The sequence below is a fragment of the Grampus griseus genome, assembly GCF_964374135.1.
Source record: "Grampus griseus genome assembly, chromosome: 14".
Classification (NCBI taxonomy): Eukaryota; Metazoa; Chordata; class Mammalia; order Artiodactyla; family Delphinidae; genus Grampus; species Grampus griseus.
The window spans coordinates 22138329-22151463 of NC_139008.1; the positions used below are offsets into that span (position 1 = coordinate 22138329).

Consider the following 13135-nt stretch of genomic DNA (forward strand, 5'->3'; position numbering starts at 1 on the left):
ATTTCAACTTAACTCCTTTTAGCATTTCTTGTAGGGAAAGTCTAAGGATAATGAACTCCCTCAGTGTTGTTTTTTTTTTAATCTGAGAATGTCCTAATTTCTCCCTCATTTTTAAAAAACTATTTAATTTATATTGGAGTATAGCTGATTAACAATGTTGTGATAGTTTCATGTGCACAGTGAAGCAACTCAGCCATACATATTCTCCCTCATTTTTGACGGACAATTTTGCTAGATATAGAATTTTTGGTTGACAGTTTTTTTTTCTTTATCACTTTAAATATATAATTTCACTGCCTTCTGGTCTTCAATCCACTGGTAATCTTATTGAGAATTTCACCTGATGAGTCACTTTTCTCTTGCTGCTTTTAAGATGCTCTCTTTGTCTTTGTCACCTGTAGTTTGATTGTAATGTCTCTCTGTGGGTGTCTGGGTTTTCCTACTTGGAGTTCATTGAGCCTCTTGTATTTGTCTCTCCATGCCTTTCCTCAAATTTGAGAAGTTTTTAGCCATTATTACTTCAGATAAGTTCTATGCTCCATTTTCTCTCTTTTTTCTCCTTCTGATAGTCCCATAATGTGTATATTGGTCTATTTGATTGTGGCCCATAAGTTTCTTAGGCTCTGTTCATTTTTCTTCTTGTATTTTTCTTTTTGTTCTTCTGACTCATTAATTTTAGATGACTTGTCTTCAAGTGTACTGATTCTTTCTTCTGCCTACTGAAGTCTGCTGTTGAGTCCCTTTGTGAAGTTTTCAATTCAGTTATTATATTTCTCAGCTCCAAAATTTCTGTTTGGTTCTTTTTATAATTTGTATCTCTTTGTTGATATTCTCATTTTGTGCATATATTATTTTCCTGATTTGCTTTAGTTCTTTGTGTTTTCCTTTAGCTTTTTCAGTGTATTTAAGACAGTCATTTAAAAACCTTTGTCTAGTAACTGCAGCCTATGTCTCTTTAGGGTCAGTTTCTGGAGATTCATGTTGTTACTTTGAATAGGCTTCTTCTCTTTTTCTTTGTAGACCTTGTGATCTGTTGTTAAAAATTGCATATTTAAAAGAAATAGCTTCCTCTCTCAGTCTTTGCGGCCTGGATCCAAGCAGGGAAAGACCTTCAATAATCTGCTCAGTACGAAAACTTAAGGTCTTCTCTGGCATGTGTCTTTCCTGGTCCTGTCCATGTGTGTTTTTGTTTTTTTTTTTCTAGTTTTCGCTGCTCTTTAACATTTTAACTTTCTTAAAAGTCTGTTTCTTCTGGGGGACTTAAATGTTCTATTCTTTCTTTGTCTGTAGTCTCTAATCCCTAGGTAACCACAGGTCTACAGTTTCCCCACACTGTGACATTTCCCACTGTTTTCAGATACCTCCAATATGCCGTCATACCCATCTGAGCTCCAGGTCAGTCAAGACAGAAACCAGTGCCTAAGGCCGCCTCCAAACAAGCTAGAACGTTGCACACAAGTTTCAGTCTTTTTCATCTATCCCAGGGGAGGGGCTGGGAATTGGGTGGCTTCCTCTGACTACACTGTACCACATCAGAGAGTGGGTGGTGCAAGAATAAGCAAAAACACCACAAAATTTCTTACCATTTTGGTTATGACTTTTTATTGTTTGGGCATTTGTTGGTTGCTGTGGATTTGTGACTCTTTTCTAAATTCCTACAAAGGCATCTTAGTCTATTGTTGTTTACTTGATGTTTTAGTGAGGGAAAAAGGCCCTGGAGCTTCCAAGACTGACTTCTTGCACCTCTAGAGGTACCTTAATTTAAAAAATAATTTCCTCAAATATTCAGGAATTAAATTATCCTCTTTTATTTTGTTGTAATAATAATAACAGTAATTTTATTGAGCACCTACTATATGCCAGACACTGTTATACACACTTGACCTTTTAAAATAATTAATTTGAACTTTACTACATTCTAGGTAGTATTATTATACCCTTTTCATAGGTGAGAAAACTGAGGCACAGAGGGTAACCTACTGTCCATGTGGAACTAAGACAGACACATGGGGAATAAAATTGTAAGTCTTCAATAAGTAACATGAAGGCTCTTCATGGTTTTATGTGACTTAAGACGAGGGGGTTACAGTAGACCCGAAGACGTTGGCTGGATCACACCTCCCCCCAACTTCTCTTGGCGCTATAAATGCTTTAAAATGGGATCTCAGACCTTGAGCTACACTCACAGTGGAATGTGACTGTGGTAGTGGATTGGCCACATTAGTGCCCCTTTCCTTTGAATCAGGAAATAACATGTAGCATATGATCCTAACCAGGAAGGCAAGAGAGGTCCTAACCCAGCCCTGTGGTGGGTGAATAATCAAGGGGATGAAGTGAAGTGGAGTTTCAGAGAGATGACAGACCTAACCCGTCGTGCAGCCAACGTCTTCACACAGACCTGTGGCCTCCAGGAGGGAGACCATCTAGCCTTGATTCTGCCTCGAGTGCCTGAGTGGTGGCTGGTGATCGTGGCCTGCATCCGAACAGGTCAGTGACCCAAGCAGACCTTTGGGCTCACCTAGAGCCAGATTGTCCTGAAATATTAGGTGTTTTCTCTTCCCCCCAATTTTTCTTCTTCACAGTCTTTCTTTTTCTCAGACTCACTCAAATATTATTTTACTCCTTCTCATCCACTCTCTCCCTTATACTTACACCCTCTCAAACACAATGTCATAATTCTCTCTCTGTCTCACACACACACGCACGCACACACACACACACACACACACACACTTTCTCTTACACGGTCTCAGACATTCTTGCTTCTTTATAAGATTCATCAATTGTTAACGTTTTGCCATATTCGAGCCCTCTCTCCCAGTGAGTCATTTAAGAATCAGTTGCAGACACTGTGACACCCATAAACACCAGATAAACACTGCAGCATGCATCTGCTAAGATCCAAGACATTTCCTTCACATGACCACAGTAGAGTTATCACACAAGAAGTTTAACACTGATGCAATAGAGTTACCTGATATACATCCATCGTCAAAATTCCTCGATTGTCCCAATAATGTCCTTTATAGCATTTATTTGGTTTAAATCAAAAATCTAATGCATTGCACATAGTTGTTATATCTCCCCCATCTCCTTTAATCTAGAATGTTTCTCTACATTCTACCTGTCTACATGATGATGACAATTTTGAAGCGTCTAAGCCAGTTGTTTTGCAGAAGGCCCATCAAAATGTGTATTTCTGACTCCTTCTTCATGATTATCTTCAGGTTAGACATTTTTAGCCCAGGCACCAGAAGGGCAACATTGTGTCTTCCTTGGTGCCTCACACTGGGGATATATAAAGTTGGTTTGCCCTAATATCATTGATATTATCACTTTAGAAAGGTAGTATCCACCTTTGTAGAGGTACCTTTTCCTTTTGTAGTTAGTAAGTAATCTGTCGTATAATATTTATGGGACTGTGTGAATATCCTGTTCCCCAACTGTCTTTCCCTTTATGGTTTGAGAATCCACTGATGATTCTTGACTGAATTGAATATTTTAATGGTGGTCTTTTATTAGGATTTTCTATTTATATCATTCCCTCTACATTTATTAGTTGGCATTCTTCTATAGAGATTTTCCTTTCCCTTTTAATTGCTTATCTGTGCATTAATCTATACAATCAGTATGGGACTCATGGATTCTTTTTCGAATCACTTCAGTTGTTCTATAATGCATGCTCATACAACAATATGTCGTGCTCTTGGTCACATATTCTCTGTCTCACGTTTTCTCACGAATAGTTGATTAATCCGTCAAGATCAAGAATTAACAGCAGTGGCTGAGGGAGTATAGAGAAGCCATGCCATCTGTATAGTGAAGAGATGGTCCATGAGAAACCCAAGACATGACTTGAGACCTCTGGGATAAGAAGAATTAAAGAGGAGTAGAAGCAAAGGACGGAAATTCCAAGAATGGTCATAGCACATGGAAATGCTTAGAGTCAGGAGTAGCCTATACGAAGAATGGTCATCTTGAAATAGAGAATAGAGTTGTGCGAGAGAAAGATGGAGAGTGAGCAGTGCACTCACAGTCAGGATGGGGAGTGTGGTGTATTCCTGGAGAGAGGGTCCAGGTGTTAGTGGGGAGAAGAAATGTGGAGGGGAAAAAGTCAGTGCTCTGTGGAACTAAGCAGGCTAATAATACGGAAGGTGGGTAGTAGGAAGATTCAGGACAGGGCATCTGGTGGAGAAATTAGAATGCAATAGGGGCACACAAAGACTTGAGCTAATTGTTGGTGATGGAAGATGGAAGGGAAAGTAGAAAAGTTCAAAGGACATTGTAGTTAACTTTGGGTATGACGAACGAAGGAAAGAGAGGAGATTCAAGATGACACAAGGAATGATGACAACAGATGACAAGAGATTCACGATGACAGAGAAGGAAGTGAGAGGAGAAAAATGGGGGCAGGGAGGCAGAGTCAGGGACACTGTCCTACTTGTATCTTTCCCAGATCCTGTGTAAATTTTTATAAAGAAGGACTCACCTGTCTACTGGCTAGATCCATTTAGAGTAGAAATTATTAGGGCAGGCTTTTCAAATTTTAATGTGCATAGAAATCCCTTGGAGACCTTGTTAAAATGCAGATTCTGATTCAGTAAGTTTGGGGTGGGGGGTGAGATTCTGTGTCTTAGGCGGTGTTGATGCTGTGGACCATCCTTTGCATACCAAGAAGTTAGGGGATTTCTTTGCAGATAAACCAGGTCTGACAGCCAAGGTTGCGAGGCTGTGAAAGAGATACCAGAACAGGCAGTTTCTTTCTCATCCCTAGGGATCGTCTTCATGCCAGGGACCACCCAGATGAAGGCCAAGGACATTCTCTACCGACTACAAGTGTCTAAAGCCAAGGGCATCGTGACCACAGATACCCTTGCCCCAGAGGTGGATTCTGTGGCTTCTGAGTGTCCTGCTCTGAAAACCAAGCTCCTGGTGTCTGACCACAGCCGTAAAGGGTGGCTGGACTTCCGATCACTGATGAGGTGAGTTTCTGGTCTGATGAATGTTCTTTCTGAGGAATGGCAGGAGAAAGCCACTCACTGCCTAGTGCTGGTACAGAAGCAGCCAGTGGGAGGAAGGTCTGAGCTTCTCTTCACAGCTATGTCACTGATTTGCTATGCAACCTTGGGCTAGTTCCTTCTCCTCTCTTGGCTGCAATTGTTTTATGTATTAAATGGGGAAATTGAACTTCTGTGGCTCTCTCACTAAAATATAATCACCCCTGTGCAAAGGAGATGTGTAAAGTCAGAGGGTTATTGTGTTGCATATTCCTTGTAGGTGGGGAATCTGAATATTATTTTTATGTAAATAATTAGCAATTAAAGAAGCTGAACAAAAGGTTCAGATGAATTTTTAAGGTGAAACTTGAGACTGAGAAAAAAATGACAGGCAGCTTTGGGAGCAAACACTTTCCATGTCCTAGGGGGTGGGTGTCTATAGGGACGCCTTGAAGGAAAAGTTAGGGAAGTGCTAAAGGTAAGAAAGACCCCTCCACCTCCAAAACTCTGTTTCTGCAAGTCTTCAGGCATTTTTCATATCACACACAAACCATGCTGGATTTGTTTTCTTGAAGTAATTCCACAGTTTTTAAAGCTCTTTACTTCAACCCCCAAAGGCAAATATTACAGTGAAATCACATCTTATGCTAGATTCTAAAGTCGGAGAATTAGATTAAAATAGCTTAAACAAAGAATACTCATTAAAACTCGCCTAAATTTCCCAGACTCAGTATGGTATCATTTCTCCACAAGAGCCAGGGCTCCCTCCAGCACTGGGATTGCTTGCAGCCTCTCTGCCTGAGTACTGTAGGAAGCTTGCATTTACAATTGTAATAGGCCCAAGAAAGAGGCTCTCAGCCAAGGAGAAGCTCCCCAAGAACCGAGGCAGACGGAGGGAGCTACAGATCCTACCTTCCACCTCTAGCTCATGCTAGGGCAGATGTACATATATATATATTCCTTACACTGTCGTTCTCCCTAGCTTTCTCTTTCCCACCCTTCAACACCAAGTTTATGAGGTTAAATTCCCGTGAAGCTAGTCTGTGTAAAATGCAAGGTTAGCAGTGTGACTAAAAGCATAGTATATGGATCACACTGTCTGAGTTTGAATCCTGGCTCTGCAACTTGCTGGCTATATGTCTTCAGGTAAGTTACCTAACCTCTCTGAGCCTCAGTTCCCTCATCTACAAAATGGGCATAAAAGCAGTACTTGCCTCTTAGGGTTGCTCTGAAGATTGAATGAGTTCTTATTTGTAAATCATTTAGAGCATTGTCTGGAATCATTGGAAATACTATTTCAATGTTTATTCAATTAAAACTAATACATCATATTTTCCCCACTTTTTAAAATGAAGAAATGTCAGTCCACCTATCCAAGTCACCCATAAACTTTGTTTGGTGCCTAATACTGGGAGTTGCAAACCCCAGTTTTCTGACTCCAAGACTCATATTGCTTCTTTTGCTTCCCCAGAGGATGGAAAAACAGGCAACATGACTTCTGTCCTTTTGTATTGAATCCCTTTGCAGATCAGAATCCCCAGTTCACACCTGTATTAAGTCAAAGACCCTGGACCCAATGGCCATCTTCTTCACCAGTGGGACCACAGGCTTCCCCAAGATGGCAAAGCACAGCCATGGACTTGCTTTGCGATCCTTCTTCCCTTCATGGTAGGAGAGAGGGCACCAGCTTAGAAGCTGGGCCACGGATCTGGGGTGAAGTGTGTATGTATATGTGTATGTGTATGTGCTGGGAAAGGAACTCTTGGTGGAATTGACCCCGTGCTGTTTATCCTTTCTGCTCTCTTTGGTTCAGACCCCTAAGGGTATGAGAAGTATAGGCTGACAGAGGCATCTGAATGACAAAGGAGGCACATTTGGGTCCTGCCTGAGCACCTTTACAGGAGGCATGGAGGAGATGTGGGTGGAAACAGCAGGCATTCTGCAAACCACACAAATGACAAGCCCCTGTGTCCCTGTCAGTAGTTCCAGGGTTTGGTGGGGAAAGATAAAATGCTCCAGCAATGTGACCTTACGTGACAGGTCCTCTCCTCTCCTTGATTGTGGACAAATTCGGCATAGAGTTTCCCAGTCATGAACTGTTAGGGAAAAATAATACCTGGAACTAAGCCACTCCAAGCCACTGCCCTAACCTGGAACAAACATAGAGGCTGAAGCTGGGTTAACCATTTAATCAATTTTAAACGAAACTCTTCTCCCTTCTTTCCATCCCCCAACTAGTAATATTCAAACCAGACCACGTTCTATATACTTTGTACCTTATTAACCAGACCAGGGGGACAGAGAAGGCTTTTCGTAGATAGTTGGTATCTGTGCTAATGATAACAACTGAGTAGCAAAATCCTGGAGGAATGCGGGTGGAGAGAAGGGAAGGATAGTATAATAGTCAGAATAGTATCTGAGGCTAACTGTATTTTGGAGTTAGCAGGAAATTACTGCAGCTGAAGACATCTGATGTCCTCTGGTGCCTGTCAGACACAGGCTGGGTTCTGGCTGTCCTGGGGTCCCTGCTTGAACCATGGACAGCGGGATCTACAGTCTTTGTCCATCATCTGCCCCAGTTTGACCCCAAGGTCATTGTACAGGTAAGAAGACGAACCTTTCGATATCAACAAACTCCCGGAAAAAACTCATTTCGAGTTCAAAAACTGGATCCAACTGAGAAAATACTTGATTAGCAAAGAAGCCTCTTAGTATAACTCTTAGCATAATATAACCCTGGCTCTGCGTTTCTCAAAGTGTGAAGCACTGAATCAATCATCGTATCAGAATTACATCAAGAGGTAACTTTGAAGAAAACACATATTCCAAACCTTTCCCTAGACCTATGGATCAGACTTTGTGGACCTGGGAACCAGAATATACATTTTGAGAAATGAAAGCAAACAGAACAAGCTCAGGTCTCCTGGATCCTGGATCCTGGCTCTACCAGGGCCGGGTAGCTGGTGTGTGAATGTTGTATTTGTGTGGCTACTCAATTTAATGACATATTTAGAAACAAAGGCCTTGGAATATGACAGATCTAGTTTCGTATCCCATGATTGACATTTATTAGTGGTTTGCTTACCACTCTGAGCTTCAGTTTCCTTATCTGTAAAATGAGACTCCTAATGGTTACTATCGCCACAAAATTGTTGGGAATATTAATGAGACGACATAGGAAAGGTGTGTAAAGTGCTTAGCCCTGAGACTAGCCCAGAGCGAACACTCAGTAAGTGGTAGCAGTTGCTGGTATGCATACACCATGATAATAACTGAGGTCACCTGCGTGAACTCCTTCAACGTATTTCTCTTCACTTAAAAATTGTCTTTGTGTCTCCGCTCACTCCCCTGCTTTCTGTCTCAGAGGCAGACCTGCCCCTTCACCTCTCAACGTCCAACTCCCTCCCGACACCTGCTGCCGATCCTGTTCTCTTCCCTGCCCTTGTGTTTGGAGCCCCTCTCTATTAATCTTTAACTCATTAAACCTTTTCTCCTGTATTTGCAATCTCTCACTTTTCATTGACTCTACTCCCTCAGTCCATAAACATATTCAAAGTTCCTCATCCTAAGAACACCTGCCCTTCACGCTGGTACACCTCGGACCAGCCCCGTCTCTCCTCCCTTAAGGTCAGATTGCTCCACAGAACATTCTCCACTTGCTACAGCTACCGCCTGTTCCCCCAGCTCACCCCTGAACACCGTAGTCATCCAAGGCTCTGCCCTCAACTTTCCCTCCCCTCTAAGCAGCTTCCTGTACTTCCATTTCTCCAGCAGGTACGTCCACTCGGGTGGCTCCCAAAACTGTCCAGTCCTCCCTCCAGGCTAGTTTCCACCTGTTTTTCTGCTGGTTGGTTAAGTTCATCTGCTCATCCCTCCAGCACCTGAAACTGTACCTCCCACTTCTCATTCCCTGCCCCTATGTCAACATCTGCCTCTCCGTCATTATTTTCTGCCTGCATCCTGCCGGTCTCTGAGGCATAAAACTGCACAAACCACAATGAATCCACCTCTCTCCTTCCCCCACCAGGTCTAATTCTCCTTCCCCTACAAGGGGTGTCCCCACAGTCTCAGTGTATTTTAAGCTTGAATTATTTCAAAGAACTGAGTCTACAAATTTACCCCAAACCCTGCATTTGAAAGTTCAATTGTTTAATTTACTTTACAATTATTACTTTCGTGTATTTTTAAAAATAAACTTTTTAAATTACTTGGTTTCAGTCTCTCCTATTGAAGATGGGAGATGATGACTAAAACGAAAAATGTTAAATTAAAATTTTACCATTCAAATTCACAAAACAAAACTTTCCCTTCATTCCCTCCCTACCCATCCCCTCAACTTAGACTTTCTTGTGTTGCTCCAGTCGTACCTGACAAATGCCATGTACGGAATTCATGCTCAATGTAGGTATACTGAAAGAATTAACAGATGAATAAATGGGCTCTCCTAGAGGAGAGGTCAGAATTTAAATGCTAATAACAAATCTATGTTTTAAATCTTAATTGCAAAAATAAAATTTTTTCTCTCCTAACTTTCTAGACTTTATTCAAATACCCTATTACCCAATGCTTTGCTGCGCCCTCTGTATTTCGAATGATTCTGCAGCAGAATTCCACCAGGTATGGTAGATGTGGTTGCGGTTGGTAACAGGAATCTTCGGGTAGGATTTTAAGTAATCTGATGCACTGTGGTCTGACTGATTTTAGCTATGGTTCTTTGAGGATACTGTGTGTGTGTGTGTGGTGGGGGGTAAATGTTGGTGGTGATATTTAGCAGCTAGTCTAATTGGTTCTTTAAACAGGATTCAGGGAACCAAACGAAACACTGAGTGAGCCTTGCATCATTGTGGGTTTTTACTTTTATAAACATTTTGTTATGAAATAAACATACAGAAAAGTATATAATATATACATTTACAGATTAATGAATTGTTGAATATAAAACACTTATGCAACCGCTCACCCAAGGTCCAAAAATAGAACATGGCCAGTGTCCCCAGAGACCTCCTCATGCCTCTCCATGTCCACTAAAGGAATCCACTGTCTTGGCTTTTATGGTTCATTTCCTTATTTTCCCGCATAGTTTACACAGGAAATATCCCTAGGCAAATTACTTTACTTGCTTTTGAGCTTCATGTAATCGTACATTATTCCATAATATCTGGCTTCTTTTTTCAACATTATGTTTCTAAGAAGTGTCCGTGTTGTTAAATAATGCTGGAGTTAATTTTCATTGCTGTATAACATTACATTTTATGAAAGTAGCACATTTTAACTCAGTTCTATTATTGGGCATTTGGGTAGTTTTCAGTTTGGGACTATTGATGATTAATGCTGCATTGAATTTTTGAACATGTACATAAACACGTAAACACACGTTGCTGTAGATCTTCTCTGGGAGAGGAATTGCTAGGTCACACTGACATGCACCCTACTGCCTTATTTTCCAAAGTTTTGAACCAAGGTATGCTCACCCTAGCAGGGTAGGAGCATTTCCATTGTTCCACATCTCTGACAATATTTGTTTTTGTTCAAGTTTTAATTTTTGCCAATCTGATGGGCATGTAGTATCACACTGTAATTTTATTTTTGCATTTCCCCATGTTTGTGGATTAATTTTTAGCTCACCTGAAATCTGCTCTTTGAACCTTATGGTTGTTTATGTATCTTTTAGCGACTCTGAAATTGAAATGGCTACTTCAGAATCAGAGCTAACATGTTTTAGACATAAAAGACTTAAAATATCAAGGAGTTCAATTTATGAAGATAACTGAAATACAGCTTGATTTTATTCATGAACCCTCAATCTGACAGAATTATGTTTCCAACTGTATTTCAAAGCTCATATTACAGCTACTTGTTGCAACGTTCTTGAGATGGTGAACAAACCCCATACAAATTCAACCAGGGCATGAATATTGCCTCTATTGGAGACTCTGCCCATTTTGTGTACTTTGGATAAAGCTCAAGAAGAATGAGGAACATACCCTCCATGAAGCCAGCCCTGCTGTCCATCACTACAGGCTCTGTATATATGAGGAGAGGGTGACAAGGGATTCTGCCACCTCCCTCATCCCTACGAGCTGGCTCAGCTCAGCCCCGTGCAAAGTGGTACTAAGACCCCAATCACTTCTACCCATTTCCTTCAGGGAATCCATCATTATTTTGTGATGGTTTTTGTATTATTTATGGAAATCTTCATGGGGAAAATAGATGAGAGGATTTATATCGCACAACGTACCTAGCAAACTCCTGCAAATATTCACAGCAGACTTTTCTGTTCTCTCCCAAATTCCTGCTCTCAGGGCTGTTACCTGTGATCCTTCTTCTCTTTACTTACATGAATCCTGGTCTTCCTTGATGTCCCGAGCAATTCATTTCCAACCCCAAATTTGCATTCTCCAGCCAGAAACACAAAAGGCCTTCAGTTCACATAAGCCCACTCTTCCCAGAAGGCGGTACAGTTCTATTACCATCCTAGCATATCCTTGGGGTCTTATCCCTCAGCCCTTATGGTTTATAAAAATAACCCTCTTAGGGCTTCCCTGGTGGCGCAGTGGCTGAGAGTCTGCCTGCCGATGCAGGGGACCGGGTTCGTGCCCCGGTCCGGGAGGATCCCACATGCCACAGAGCTGCTGGGCCCATGAGCCATGGTCGCTAAGCCTGCGCGTCCGGAGCCTCTGCTCCGCAGTGGGAGAGGCCACAATGGTGAGAGGCCCGCGTACTGCAAAAAAAATAAAAAATAAAAAAATAACCCTCTTAGCCATGTAGAATGCTTAGAATGTGTTCCAAGCACACTTTTCTCCCTCTTGTTACCTCAACATCCATATTCAATCCTGATCTCCCTGATTTAACCCATTAGCCTCACCACCATCACCACCTACCCCTGCCAGATGAGTTAACAGGTACCAACAGGAAATGACTTCCACTTGGACTTGACCACCAGGAAAATGCCCAGAAGGCAAGTAAGAAAGCGAAGAAGCAGAAGGATGAATGATCCAGATGACAATGCTCTGAGCTCTCCCTGGGCCTGGGGCAGAGCGCCCAAGCCCAATCTGCGGAGGCTCTGTTGACACCTTGCCTTCCCCTCAGTCTCAGGTTCCCCACCCTGGAGCACTGCTGTACTGGTGGGGAGGCCCTGCTGCCCGAGGAGCAAGAGCTGTGGAGAAGACAGACAGGCGTTCTGCTCTACCAGGCCTACGGACAGTCAGAAACGGTAGGTGAAGGGTCCCTCTGGGCCAGTCAGGATGTGCTCGTCCACTGAGCCCAGCAGATGAGCTGAATCCTGCTATGAGTGTGTGCAGAGCACACAGCATTGCTCAGAGCCAGTGGGAGGCTCCAGAGCTCTAGGCTTATTTGTCCCAAATAAATTTGCAGAAAGGACAGTTGCAGCTCATCAACTTGTCAAAAGACCCATGTGATGAAAACTATTGGACAAAAACTTAGAAAGGGATCTAAGGACATGGTGCCACTGTACCTGTGATAATTAGTTATAATTAAGGGAGCCCAGGAGGGGCACTGGCATAGAAGGCACTCTCCAGAGACATGGAAGCCACCACTGCAAGTCCTGTCCACTTCACCGTCCCTTCCTAGGCAGCAACCACAGGAGCAGGCCGGAGCTAGCCCCGGAAGTTCACTAGTTCATTTCTGGGTGTTTATGAGGAGAGCACACAGCTTTGATGGTGAGAAACTAGCAGGAGGAGAGATCTTCTGTATACACGCCACACACACACACACACACACACACACACACACACACACACGCACACGCACACGCACACGCACACGCACACACACACACACACAGTGGTCCCAAAGAGGATCACTGACCAGTCAGGTGGGCGGGGCATCATGCATGTCTTGAATCTCAAGGACTTTATCCATGATAGTGTGGGCAGGTATCTCACTTCTAACACATTTTCAATGCATTTCCGATGCTGGGCAGAGCCACTTTCCCCTACTTCCCTATCATCCCTTTAGCTGACAGATGTATGACTGTCATCTCAGGGCCTGTAGCAAAATAGCTGTTTTAGTCCCAACTGACATACTTTTCTGACATTACTTTGCAAATAAATAAATAATCAGTTACTGGGTCTTCTTCCAGGATTGAGAAATGTTAAGACTCTAGGACTGTCCTTGCT

At 42.5% G+C, this 13135-nt stretch overlaps 1 protein-coding gene across 4 annotated transcripts in view; it reads left to right on the forward strand.

Annotated features, from left to right (window-relative positions):
• LOC309832867 (acyl-coenzyme A synthetase ACSM1, mitochondrial) overlaps positions 1-13135 on the forward strand; it is a 38855-nt gene that overhangs the window by 10516 nt on the left and 15204 nt on the right. For 3 of the 4 annotated variants that reach the window (XM_082670878.1, XM_082670880.1, XM_082670879.1), the window contains exons 3-8: positions 2277-2487; positions 4775-4982; positions 6525-6665; positions 7441-7600; positions 9535-9614; positions 12087-12210. In XM_082670878.1, the coding sequence (XP_082527004.1) occupies positions 2277-2487; positions 4775-4982; positions 6525-6665; positions 7441-7600; positions 9535-9614; positions 12087-12210 (924 nt within the window). The remainder of the gene's footprint in view (positions 1-2276; positions 2488-4774; positions 4983-6524; positions 6666-7440; positions 7601-9534; positions 9615-12086; positions 12211-13135) is intronic. The other variant, XM_082670881.1, reaches the window with a different exon arrangement.